The 13,801-nt window shown below is 37.6% G+C and overlaps 1 protein-coding gene across 3 annotated transcripts in view; it reads left to right on the top strand.

The window, feature by feature from the left end:
* The window catches only part of ZFAT (zinc finger and AT-hook domain containing), a 75,962-nt gene that overhangs the window by 49,702 nt on the left and 12,459 nt on the right, over nucleotides 1–13,801 (top strand). For all 3 annotated transcript variants that reach the window (XM_065669004.1, XM_065669005.1, XM_065669006.1), the window contains exons 11-15: nucleotides 2,858–2,946; nucleotides 5,861–5,999; nucleotides 9,582–9,700; nucleotides 11,672–11,798; nucleotides 13,420–13,550. In XM_065669004.1, the coding sequence (XP_065525076.1) occupies nucleotides 2,858–2,946; nucleotides 5,861–5,999; nucleotides 9,582–9,700; nucleotides 11,672–11,798; nucleotides 13,420–13,550 (605 nt within the window). The remainder of the gene's footprint in view (nucleotides 1–2,857; nucleotides 2,947–5,860; nucleotides 6,000–9,581; nucleotides 9,701–11,671; nucleotides 11,799–13,419; nucleotides 13,551–13,801) is intronic.

Here is a 13,801-nt window from a genome sequence, read left to right as displayed (position 1 = left end):
TTTCTGTGATAACAGAAATAAGTGAGATGCAAATCCAGAAAAATATCATCTTTTGTATGAGAATTTGGGATAGAACAGTGTTTTATTCCTCTGTGATTGTCAAATTGAAAATAGCAAGATAAGCTGTGCAGACCTTCATTATTACTTAGTAGATTGATTGTTGTTACTCATGCAACCTTGTGAAACCTCATTTCACTCTATTGAACATTTAATTTAAACAATTTTTATTAAAAATTGCATATTCATTAGTATTATTCTTTCCTAGAAAGCACACAGTGCTCTCTTGCAACTTTAGAATCTATGTGAAGGTTTTGTCAGAGATATTTATGTTATTTATGCTTATATCTGCATATATAAATGAAGAATATGATCCCTTTTGCATTGATACGATGCTGGGTAAGGACTCTTCATCACGGATTGCAGCGATAGGACAAGGGGTGATGGGTTTAAACTGAAACAGGGGAAGTTCAGGTTAGATATAAAGAAGAAGTTCTTTACTGTGAGGGTGGTGAGGCACTGGAACAGGTTGCCCAGAGAAGTGGTAAATGCTCCATCCCTGGCAGTGTTTGAGGATTGCTGTTCAGGTTGGACAAGCAAGTCCAGGGCAGTGTTCAGGTTAGACAGAGCCTTGGGTGACGTGGTCTAGCATGAGGTGTCCCTGCCTATGGCAGGGGGGTGGGAACTGAGTGATCTTAAGGTCCTTTCTAACCCAAACCATTCTATGATTCTATATTTTAGGAAGCCTATAGTTACTGTAGTATTACCATGAGTAAGTCACTTGTTATTCCAAAAGTACTTTCAAGTATTTCAAGCAGGTGCTGCCCATACATCTGAACTTCATATGCAAGAATCAAGATTTTATTTATCAAATGCAATCCTCAGCTGATTCCTGGCTGGGAGAAGGAGGCAGATTGTATTTGAATTAAAAGGACATTCAAAGCACGATTAGACTATTTAAAAACCTCTCTGCATGGGGTTTCATTTCAAAACCTTTCTGTTTTGTTTTCACCATCTGGTGCGTCCAAATAGTGAAATTCAGCAATGAAAGTTGAATTTTATTTTACCTGGGAGTTAGTTCTACTTCTTCAACAAAATATATGTGTGTGTAAGCCATTACTGCAATTCAGCTGAGGCTGCTTTGAAATTTGGCACTGTAGTGCAGGACTTGCGTTGCCTGGCTTTGGCTTAAAGGTATGAAGTTAGTTTTAAACATTTATTTGCATGCATGGAACTATATTCTCTTATCATTTACTGCTAGGTCAGGCTGAAACCATGACTCTAGAGGCAGTGTTATTACCAGGGGCCTTTTTTATCTGGCTTCAGACTGTCATCATTCTCTGCAATAACTGAAGTGATTAAATGTTCCTTTTTGATGCACCTCACTCTTAGACTGATGCAAATAAATCCAAGATTTATACTCTTTTGCCTTGCTTCTTACACTTCCAAAAGTGTTCCAAGAAATTCCCCATGCCTTTGGAAATGCATTTTGCCATCGGCTCAGGCAGAAGCAGAGTCGCACTGTCTGTGGACTCTTTAAGAAATTTCCCTCACTAAGTCTACCCCAATAACCTCTTCGTGCCTTCCAGACACTTGTGAAAAATCAGGTAACATTTGTCTCCAGGAACGTAGTGTCAGATTTGTCAAGGGACTTTCAGCCTTTTGAATGCTGACAGTTTCTCTTTGCCCAATGTCCCTTTCTAAAGTGACGGCACTTCAAAAGTTCTTGCTAGCGCACATCCAGTGTTCTTCAGGTATTTCACAAAGAATGAATTTGAATGATGTTTTGCTGTTTATGAATCTTGTCTTCCTGGCTTATGAATCCAGGCAATTTTTGTTCAAGTATCAGCCCTGCAAGGTCAATTTAACCAGTGGAATATAAAGTAGGTTTCTGTCTGCTTTGTTCTTCTTCAGAAGATGGACTTCTCGAGAGTGGCATGATAGAAAACAGTTCCATAGTTTGGGCTTATTACTGTTTGTGATTAGAAATAAATCAGAAAGCCTGGGTTTCATTATATTAATTTGATGTCAGAAATTGTATTAAGGTTTTTTTTAGCTCTGTTTTATGGAAACTTTCACACCTAGTATAAAATACTTGTAACTTCTGAAGAAATCTGATCTCTTCAGGATAATACAGAATATTTTGTATTGTTCTTCTCCATCCTCCATTTTACTTCTTTTGCTTTTGCATTAGTTTTTAATACATGCTTATTCCACATCAAGTCAAATACATTTTACCAGCTACGAGCAGTTAATATGCAAGAATGAAGTCTTTCTCTATTTAATACATCTTGTTATTTGGCTGGAGGTAACAGGCTGATAGAGTCTTAAAGATGAAATAATGGAGAAAGGGAGTATGAACCCCAGAGAATAAAAGGAAGGAAATTCTGTTGTTTTAAATCATAAGGAAAAAAAGGTTATATGGGAGAGATAATGCTTTGAAAGGAAAATGTATTTGAATCATAACAGTTCAGTGCTTGGGAGAGAAGTAGGTAAAAACACGTGAACATAAACAAGCACCTGTGTGTTAAGGATTTCCAAGTGTACCTTACAGGTAGCAAAATAACTGTGCCTCCAGTTGTAAATAATTGATTTCCTTCTTTCATTTAGGCTGCACTATAACAATTCTTTTTCTTCTTTCCCAAGTTACTATCCCAGAAGCATTTAGCCTATTTAATGCTCATAATTTAAAGATGACATTCAGGCCTTTTTTCTTCCTTACCCTGCTCTTAGCTCTGTTTAACCAAAATTTTGCAGAGTAAGTGCCAGACTTCAGGTATTGTTCATATGAGAAAATATAATCAGTAATTTTCTCACCTTCAATAGAAAAAAAATATTCCATTTTCTATTCCCGTTTCAGGAAAGCAGTTTAAATGTACAGTGTGTGACTATACAGCTGCCCAAAAACCACAGCTCCTCCGTCATATGGAACAACATGTCTCTTTTAAGGTAAGAAAACATAGAAATCATGCTTATTGATAAGTGATTTAGAAAAGCATGGAACTTCAGACACCAGTTTTAAAATTGACACATTTTCCTGTTTGATGACAATTGTGCATCTTAACATTTTAGTATTTGGGGAATTTTGACTTTATATTCAGACTTTTCGCATAGGGTTGTTTTATCCTTGGACAATTTATAATTAGTATCTTTATCTTTATTTTTATCTTTACTTGCCAAAAATACATGTTGCAATATAAACCAAACATTATTGGATTTTGGTTTTGAGACAGCTCATCTAGCATGTACCTTAAAATGTCATAGGGAAACAGGAAAGCAAACCCCATTCATCACTGTTCATTGCCACCTTAATTTTTTCTGAAGGTTTGCCATTCTATTGTACTAGAGATAAGTTTATATACTAGAAGAAAATTGAAGAGAATTAATTCTAAAACACCCCATTTATCTGAAATGTGTCTTGGAAAGAGTTTTAAGGGTTGTTAATGTTTCTGTGAAGTGTTTAGGTTAGAGATATGTTTTACTTCAATAAACTGTAGTATGGTTTTATTCCTAAATTTCACATTGGCTCTCAGCGTGATTGGTTTTGATGTAATGAATTGTGAAACGTTATATTGAGGAAATAGAAATAATGTAAGTTTCTTTTCCAGAAAAATCCAGTATTTTGTATGAAAATGTTCATTTTAATGTAACATTTTCTCGTGGCTGTGGGCATATTTCTTATTGAAACTATCATACAATTTTCATTTGCACTATCTTTCATTATCTAGCAAATAATTCTGCTTCTATAAGGAGTACACTTCAGCCATTCCTAATAAGCACCAATGCTATGTACCTCCATAAGGCAGAAAGGAAGACAGTCTTTTGATTCATAGTTTAAATTTTGGAAGGCAGGACGTAAAAGCAAATGAAGCAAGTCATCTAAAGAGGGGATACATTTTGAACAAATAATTTTTCTGTCTTCAGTATATGGCTTTGCTGGGGACTTATCTTTTTTAAAGGATTTTGTGTAAATGAAAATACATCTTTCTTCTTTTTAATGGCTAACAGGATGAATGTACTCATAATGCAGTTCTTTAAATATAGCCGGTTCTAACCTCAGGATTAGATTTAAAACTGTTGACTCAGCACCTCTTTTCAGTCCTCTTTCAGCCTGCATATGAGTGTGCCTATTCAGTGCATTATCAAGAGAACTGCAAAACACCAAAATAGGTCAGTTGGGAGTATTTGTCAAAAGGAGTTCAAAACCTGCTAGTAACACATTGCCTCCTTCTGGGACAGTTGTTTGCAACATATCAAACTCGGTAATGTCAGTAGTTATGTGACCTAATGATAATATAATCCATCTCCCAAGAAAAAAGGCTGAGAAAGTTGAGATTGTTCAGCCTGGAGAAGAGAAGGCTCTGGGGAGAGCTTAGAGCAGCTTCCAATGCCTAAAGGGGCTGACAAGAAAGCTGGAAAGGGGCTTTTTATAAGGGCATGTAGGGATAAGGCGAGTGGGAATAGCTCTAAACTGAAAGAAGGAAGATTTAGATTAGGTATTAGGAAGAAATCCATCCCTGTGAGGGTGGTGAGGCACTGGCCCGTGTTGCCCAGAGAAGCTGTGGTTGCCCCATCGCTGGCAGTGTTCAAGGCCGGGTTGGATGGGGCTTGGAACAACCTGCTCTAGTGAAGGTGTCCCTGCCCAAACAGGGGCTTGGAACTGGATGATCTTTAAGGTCTCTTCCAATGCAAACCATTCTGTGGTATTTCCAAGTTCCATGAATTTGCAGTCCTGCTATCCAGTAGCAGGTAACGCACAGGACATGCAAATATGTAAAAAGTGGTACAAGAACACAGGAGTCTGTCAGAAATGTTTTCTTGAAAAAAAGACTGTTTCAGCAGTAGGAAAGGAGAGTATCCCTCTCTGAAAAATGGAATAGCTGAATTTTACAGTACCCTCTTAAATGTACGCTTAAGGGGATCTGAACACCACTTTTCTTCCTTATTGTTGCTGTTTGAAGCCTGAAGGAAGGTCGTGAGCCATAAGCTTAGGGGAATGTTCTGGTCAACAGACCCTGACTGCAGACATTTCTCTTCTTTAAATTCAGCTTCTTAATAAGCATTTCTGTACGAACCATCTTCAGGCCTGGTTGCGGTGTCTTTTGTATCCCATACAGGGGTACTTGACTTTTCCCCTAGGACTTTAGTCAATGTCACAGTCTTTTCCAGGACTGTAATGGGTGTGTTAAGCTTCCTGTAACTGTGACTCTCAGTCAAAAGTTTATTCTCAAAGGCTAACATTAGGCACAAACACTTGTTTTCCTAAGCTTTTTTCCTTAGAAATGTCTCCCCCTGTCAGTTGAAGGCAGATGTATCCTTAAAAATCAGTTTAGTTCCAAAAACTTACTTTACCAAATGGTCAGATGAATGTGGGTGCCAGTGAAAGAGGAGCTGTTGGAAGCATGTTGGAGAGAGAAGAAAAGGAAAGGGATCAACACTGTCAGGTACTGTTACCTGTGAAATTAGGTTGGGTGCACAATCGTATTGTGCCTCCAGTTGTTTTATCTCTCTTAACCTCCCTTTTCAGACCAAAGCTCATGGCAGCTGAGTCATTTTCTTGTACTAGAAAAGTCTCCACATGGTCAGGCCTGCGATCATCAATTACAAAACCACAGTTTCCTGAATTACAAAAAGTAGATAATAAACTTATAGTGGTGAGAATACACAGTGTCATGCATGTAATATAAAGTACCAAATTTTAGGTAGCATTTAGTTACAACTTCCATTTATATTTAATTTTGGAAGGTCTCCTTGGAAGATGCCTAAGCCAGAAATTAACATGGTTTCTGGAAACATTGCAGCTTTAGACCTGTATCCTGAAGAGGACAAGAAATATGGTCTAATTTTTCCTTTCTGCTCCTAGCCTTTCCGTTGTGCACACTGCCACTATTCCTGCAACATATCTGGTTCCCTGAAGAGGCATTACAACAGAAAGCATCCTAATGAAGAGTATGTAAACGTAGGTTCTGGGGAGCCTGCAGCAGAAGCCCTGATCCAACAAGGTACATATCTACCGTATAGTAGACTTATTATTTGCTGAAGTGAGTTTGGTGTAAAGTTAACTTTTGTGTGATATGTGTTCCTTGGTTTATTGGGAGTTACGTGATAAATCATTGCTACTTTTTATTAGTTCTGAAATGGCCACTTTTTTACCCTTCATTCAGTTCTTGGTTTCTAAAGGGTGGTGTGATTGACCTTGCCTGTGCTATTCCTTGTTGCATACATTTGTCATTTTCACATGTTTGTCTCCTTTTGTAAGTAAAGTATTACTATCTGTTGAAATGAATGATGAATTTCTATCATTCTACTGATAAATATCTATGACAATTTGGCAAGGTTGAACTCAAGGTAAGGTTGAGCAAATGTGAGGGAAGAGACTGAAGAGTCAATGGCAGCAAATCATTCTCCACTACAAAAATGGGGAGAGGGAAGAGAGCACAGGTAAAACAAGTTGCAAATTATTACACTGATAATCTTGTTTCTGGTTAAAGGAAGCACACCTTATCTGTATAAATAGTATAATGTAAATCTTAACAGTCTAATTCAAGTATCACTATTATTCTAGATCTATTTATTATTATAAAGAAACAATGAACTAGAGTGCTAATATACAGGAGAAGAGTCAATAGTATTATTAATACAATTAAAATAGTAACACACACACATCTAATTTTTACTCCTCTGCTTGGTGCTGTGGTCACCCCTCCACTGTTTCTCTGAGTCATAAGAAGGGTGGTTTCCCTCTGGTGGAATGGGGTTTTCGGTAAGTTATCAGCATTTGGAGTTCTTTGCTGGGAGGAGTATGATGTTCATCTTCCTCTCCCCTTCCATTTGGGGCCATTGTTACATCTTTGTTTACACACATTTATGCTTTTCTTTTTCATTGTTCTATAGCTCCATATTAAATCCAGTTTTACTGTATACGCTGCCCTTCATGTATGTTAAAAGGAAACTAACAAAGATTAATGTCAAGTAAAAGCTGTCTGTATCTATTCATGTTGTATTCTGCCTGTTCTAAGTTCCGCACTGAGCCTGGAGTGAATGGCCTCATACTTGTTCGTCTCCTCTACTCTCAACTGGTTTTTGACTGCATTGCAGACATTGCAGATAATCTTAATTGGAAATAGTTGTATGAATGTAGACAGCTGGACTCATCTCAGGATTCCTAGAATGAGGTTATGAATAAATGAATGTTTCATAGAAGAGGGAACAGCTTTAATTCTTCTGCTGTATTGTTATTATAGTTTCAATATCAAAGTAATGCAGAAATGTGTCCTCTCTTTCACAACAGCAGGTTTTTGCCATTAGCACAGATTGGTGTGAAATTAATATTTAATTTCATTTTCTGTACCTGATAATATCTTTGTCCCAATCTGAACAGGGGTATTTTTCTTTTATGAACTTTTGAGTTTCCCGTAATAGGGAAACTATCTCAGTTTTGTCTAGAGATGCAGTATTGAGCATCTAATAGTGAAGCTTCCTGAAGAGTTATAATAGATTGAGAACAAGGAGAGGAAATCCTATAGGAATAATCATAGAATCAGCTAGGTTGGAAAAGACCTTTAAAATCATCAAGTCCAGTATTTACCCAAGGACTGCCAAGTCCACCACTAAACCACTAAGGGCCTCATCCACAGTGAAAGACCCTAGTGGCTGGATGTAGTTATATTCTGTTTTTATCAAAATAAAAAGTTTATTTCTTTTCACCTGGTAGAATACCATAAGGTGAGTTTCCATTAATGTAAAACAGAATGCTTTTCTAATTACCTGATTCATAAAAGACTATGCAGTGAGGACTTGGCTTATAACCAGCTTATGAGAGTATATTTGAGGCATTTGGACATGATGGGTAAGAGTCATCATTTGCCATGATAATGTGGAGTCAGCCATCTGGTGTCATAGTTCCTAAAGTGGCATAACACTTCCCTAGCCATTAGATTTGTTAGAGTGAGTTCTGATCACCTAATGCAACCATTTATCACCTGCGGGTTATTTTTGTTCTGCTTTAGTCAGTAGCGGGGAAAAAGAGCAATACTTCTTTGCATAAGTACAAGCAGCTGAGATGTGACATTTGACCAATTGACTTTCATCAGGGGAAAAAGAGTAAAAGCTCTTTAATCTAGTGTAGAAAATTGGTTGCTTATGATTTTGTCATTCTCAGTTTTTTATCTGTAATCCTGCACACTCATACTGTAACCCTTGTGCTAAATTCACGCTGTGCATCATTTTACAGATAGAAAACTTAGGTTTACAGTTTTGTATAGCAACATAAACAGTAGAAACTCTCAAAAAGCGGAGACAGTTGGGTAAAGATGACATTACAATGTTAACTCTTCCAGTTTGCTTTGATAATGTGCCAAAAAACTTAATGCTGTTTGTATGAAACTTGTGAAAACTCTAACAGCTGTCTTAGAGAAGATACATGTTTTAAAAATGATTCAAGTATGCCACTATTGTGCATGTTGAATATTGAGATCTTAGTGCTTCTAAGCACTTCAAAAGAAATCCCAGCACTGACTGAAAGAGTACACTCTTGTTTTGCATTGTGTCTCAAAAGGCTGGCACAGTGGGGCTTTGCAAGACAACAGCGAACCAGTAATTAAAGCTGGAGCTTTTCAGAGACCCCGGTCTTGTAGATTTTTGGACGGTACATGCATCCACATTTAGAAGCTGTGATGATGTGTAATGGCGTAGACGTAGTCTCTAAGGAGCAGTATGATTTGAAATAAAAAGAGTATCTACAGTGCTGAAACATTAGTTCAGAATTACATAAAACACATGTTAAGCTTTTGTTTTGGTGGGCCTAAAGCAGAATGTAAGTCAGACACCCTCAGACTTGAAAGAAACTTCACTTGGAAACTTGAACTAGTCTCCACTAGAGCTGCTGTTGAATTTCAGCCAGAAACATGACTGTTATGCACAGACTGAAGCATCCCCTACGTTTGCAGTGTTTTTCGTGGCCAAAAACTTTTCCACTTTGTAATGTACGTGCCACTTCTAGAATGGCTTTTGTCAGCAAAGAAGGTAGAAGATCTCCCCCAGGAGATATTTACTTTGCAATTCATGTTCTCTCTGTTACAGTTTGGCTACTCCCTTAACATTTAGCTCCTGAGAGATGAAACCAATATTTCTTACATGAACATATTGCAGGAGTGATGCTGTGTCTGAGACTAATGCAGAGACCTGTCTGTTCCTGCTCTTTCTTTCTAACTGGTCTGTGGCTGGGGTTCCGCAGGGAGAGATGTAGAGAAGGGGAAAGATTGGAACAGCATTCCTGCAACTTAACATCCACCAAAGGGAAGCATGCAGTCAGGAAAACAGGACTGCAGTAGCTTCACAGATATATGAGTTGTTCCAGACTCTTCCTATTACCATTAATCCATAATTGCCCTTTAAGCACTATGGAAGTTCAACTACTTTATTTCTTCCCCTTTTTTCATGTTGGGCAGATGGCTAAAGAAAAGCCTTTTAAGTTATGGTTGTGTGGCTGGATTGAGATGGGGTCAAATTAAATGGGTTTTTAATGCCTTGGAAAAGAATTTGTATGAAAATAACTCAAGGAATTTATTTGTGTTTCCTTATAGGTGGCATTAAGTGTCCTGTCTGCAGCTTTGTGTATGGCACAAAATGGGAGTTCAACAGACACCTTAAAAACAAGCATGGAATGAAGCTAGTGGAACAAGATGGGGAGACCAAGTGGGAGGTAAAGCAAAGTTGCCGTGGCTTTGGTGCAAGATTTTAAATAAATATAGGGAGAAGAGTTAGGATAAGAATAAGAAGTATTCCAAAAAGTGTTCTTGACCTTATATGCAATCAGGAGGTCATGTATTCTCATCTCCATGTATTCTCATCTCCATTTTGAATGCATACTTCTCTATGACTGTTAAGCTCGACTGCTTTAATAACTGGTACGATTAACATCCTTGTAAGTGCTTATTCCTTCATTTTAGGGATCCAGTCCTCTTTGCATTACAAAGGGTGAAAGTTTTAGGGGAAAAGTGTGAAATTTAAAAACTTACTGCATTTTGTTACGTTCTAAATATTCACTGGTGTTTTTACTGCAAGATGCGCAAAGCTGCAAGCTTATTTTGAATTAATGAAAATAGGTTAGGGCTTGGACCAGAGAAGGTTAGAATCTAGAATCTAGTTGTACAGGGTAAGTATATAGTAAGTCTTCTGTCACTTGTACTGTGTTTTCAGCTTCAATCCAAAGTATATAGGAAATCACAGTATCACAAAGATCAGACCTTACAATATTTAAGTTAGGCCCAAGAAGCTGGGTTAATAAAAACCAAGCCAACAACTTTAATTTTCTTTGTTTGGGGCCCTTGAGATCGCTTCGCTTTTCAAGCTTTCCTCTGCTGTTATGTACATAGCAGTTTGTTCTAAAATGAAAACTGTTAGTCTTACAGAGCAGAGCTGACTGTACATGCAGAAGCTATGGGGAAACCACAGAACTGTGTAGACCCATATATGTAAAAAATCAAGAGTTGGCAAGCTGAGTCTTTGCCCTTGCCTGAGTAGGCTGTTCTTGGTGTCCAGTGAGAGGAAGAAGCCACAAGTCAAGTGCAGCTGGCTGACCTCCACACTTTAAGACTTGTTCTGCTAAATTTCAGGCAGTCTAACCCCTGTTATAAATCTAATGCCTGATTCAAAGGAGCCATCCCGCAGTTCCTGTTTAACAGGTTTTGAGTATCCACAGGTGGAATATTAAGTCCCTGAAAAATAAGAGTAGATTCTGCATGGTCAGTTAATTCAAAAAAGGACAAGCATTTTAAAATGTAGCTCTTCGAAGTCTTATATCCACATGAATTTCGCAAACAGTTCTCTATACACTCTCCTAGTAGATGCCCATACCTGAAAAAATTAGAGGGCATCCAGGATGCAAGCATGTCTCTGCTGCTCAAACAGCTATAAAGTCCCATCAGAGCAGGAATGCATACTGACAGCTTGACTTGAAAAAACACAGTTACAGAAAAAATAATTCTTCTGATACAAAATGCTGTTTTCAGACTTCACAGGCATTTTACCAGATCTGCAAGGATGTGTTACAGGCTAATTTTGCCCCAAAGATCTTTACTAGACTCCGATACAACAGAAGTCAGTTGTTAGTTCTAAAGTAACTGTGCAACAAAATTGAAGTCACAATAATTTAGCATACTTGAAACAACTTTTGAAGTAGAATATAGAAGAAAACTATGGGATGATATCCCATCTCTCATGTAATACTCTTGAATTATACAAACTTATAGAATCATAGAATAGTTAGGGTTGGAAATGACCTTAAGATCATCCAGTTCCAACCACCCTGCCATGGGCAGGGACACCTCACACTAAACCATCCCACCCAAGGCTTCATCCAGCTTGGCCTTGAACACTGCCAGGAATGGAGCATTCACAACTTCACTGGGCAACCCATTTCAGTGCCTCACCATCCTCACAGGAAAGAACTTCTTCCTTATATCTAACCTGAACTTCCCCTTTTTAAGTTTGAACCCATTACCCCTTGTCCTATCACTACAGTCCCTAATGAAGAGTCTTCAGTACTTCCATAACTTTAGTTACAGTATTTGTTGTCCAAAAGTCATTCCTTTAAACTCAGAACTTTGATTGTCACTAGATTGCTAAAATGGAAGCGTGATTATTCATGCCTTGGCTGGGTTTTGTTTTCAAGTTAACTGCTGAAGTTTCTGAAGAAGCATCTACTCAATATCTCCATATCACGGAGGCTGGAGAAGATGTTCAAGGCACTCAGGCTGCTGTAGCTGCATTACAGAACCTTAGATACACTTCTGAGAATGGTATGTTACTTTTTTTCTCAGGTTGGAACCCAAAATTTATCTTTTTTCATGAATACGTTATTCTTTTGAGTATACTGGGCAATATATGATCTGCTGTCAATTAAAAATGATGAAAATTTGCCATCCAGAACTTACTTTCAGGATTTTTCTTTGGGGATAAATAATGAGAAATGATTGTTCTTTATGAATTTCTATATCCTTAAGTCATTAATACTTATTATGCACTGTTTTGCACTCAGTTATTAGGGGTGTGGAATTTCCTGCCTGTATTATTAAATACATTGTGAAATCAGCTATTTTGGCAGTGTAGATGGTGTGTATCTAATGGCAATTCTCTAGCTATTATTTTTCTCCCTGCTTAAGTCAGCCAGACTGCAGAAGTGACACGGTGGAATAGCTCATTTACCATGTTCCCAAGATGGTACTAACAAACTTAATTCTGATGGTACACAAAACTGAGTAAGCTATTCCATATCAAATTGAGGAAGAATCAGAGTGGGATTAGGTAATGACTGCTGAGTGGGAAATAACAAAACTGGAAGAGGAGTTAAAAATTCCAGGTTTCTGAGAGTATTAAAACGTCAGGGTCTAGACCAGGTGTTGATGTATTTTGGGTTTACGTATATAAAGAAATGTGTTGGTTAGCAGAAGATAGCATTTTACAGTTGTTTACCATTGTGGTCTTTATAGTTTATAAGACAGATACATTTCAAAACCTCCTACTTTTAATGGCATTTCCAAGCGTGTTGCAATTAAGTTACTGACAATTTCTGTATATTGTTTTATTTTAATGACTGGGAATTCTGAATGAGTAAAAATCTCTTGGGAACTTTACTTAAGCTTTTATACATTTAAATTTAAATACACACGATCATGGAATGTACTGTACATAAGTTTCGATTTTAAGAATGAATATGTAGTTTGCAGAGTAGAATGAGTTGCTTTTTAGTGCATCCAACTTCAGATACTCTGTCAGCATATTGCCTCTAGGTATGAAAACCAGTATTATGCTATCTAAAGGCAGTTGTATAGCAAAAGAAGCTAAAACAAGCAAACAGTTTTCAGTACTCAGATAAAATTGTTTCTTGTGTAGATAATGCAAGTGCTTTCTGTTTGAAATGAAATTATCTGACCCAGATCCCCATCACAGTTATTCTTTTACATTGAAAGGTGTTGCAGGTGGCCAGACAGATGGTAAGCTGAGGTTTGTAGTATATCAAATAGCTGTTGTGGTTATAGAGGTATAGTGTTCAGCTTCTATTTCAGCTGAATGTCTGGCAAATACACATTTGGATTTGTAAACTCTTGCAGGTTCCTAATTTGCAGTTAATGCTGTGAGTTGTACATATTATTTGTCCAATTGATTCTTTCAGATCTCTTTCAAATAGGCATGAAAATGATCAGAGTGGCTTCACTTCCTGTTCATACATTCCTCAGGCAAATTTGTTTTGTGGCAACTTTCCTGACGTAGATCTGTTATTGAATTGTCATATTATTGAGCTATTTGAAATGTACTGTGAGTCATAGTTAAAGCAGGAGGGGAAAGAGTTGCCTCTAGCCTTTAGATTCACATACCATTAGAGCTGTTTAATGATCGTATGCTTACTGTCTTTCTGATCAGGTGAAAGGCTTGATCCAACAGCTGTAAACATCCTGCAGCAAATCATTGAGTTGGGTTCGGAAACCCATGACACCACTGCGGTTGCTTCTGTGGTTACCATGGCACCTGGCACTGTCACAGTGGTGAAACAGGTAAGAGCTCTTTTCTTCTCTAAACAAGCTGTATTTAATTTTCATAGATTTATTGTGAAATGAGTATTACTTTGAAAGGGCTAAATTTTGAATGACCGTGCAAGACACATACAGATTTTTTCCTAAAGTAATGTTTTACTTCATGTTGTGTGTTTATGTGCCCATGTGCCCACACACATGTATGTTTATATATATGCAAGAGCAAATAGTGACAGGACAAGGGGTAATGGCTTTGAACTGAAAGAGGGTAG

The sequence above is a fragment of the Lathamus discolor genome, chromosome 2 (assembly GCF_037157495.1).
Source record: "Lathamus discolor isolate bLatDis1 chromosome 2, bLatDis1.hap1, whole genome shotgun sequence".
In the NCBI taxonomy this organism is placed as follows: Eukaryota; Metazoa; Chordata; class Aves; order Psittaciformes; family Psittacidae; genus Lathamus; species Lathamus discolor.
This window is presented reverse-complemented; position numbering and strand designations above follow the sequence as displayed.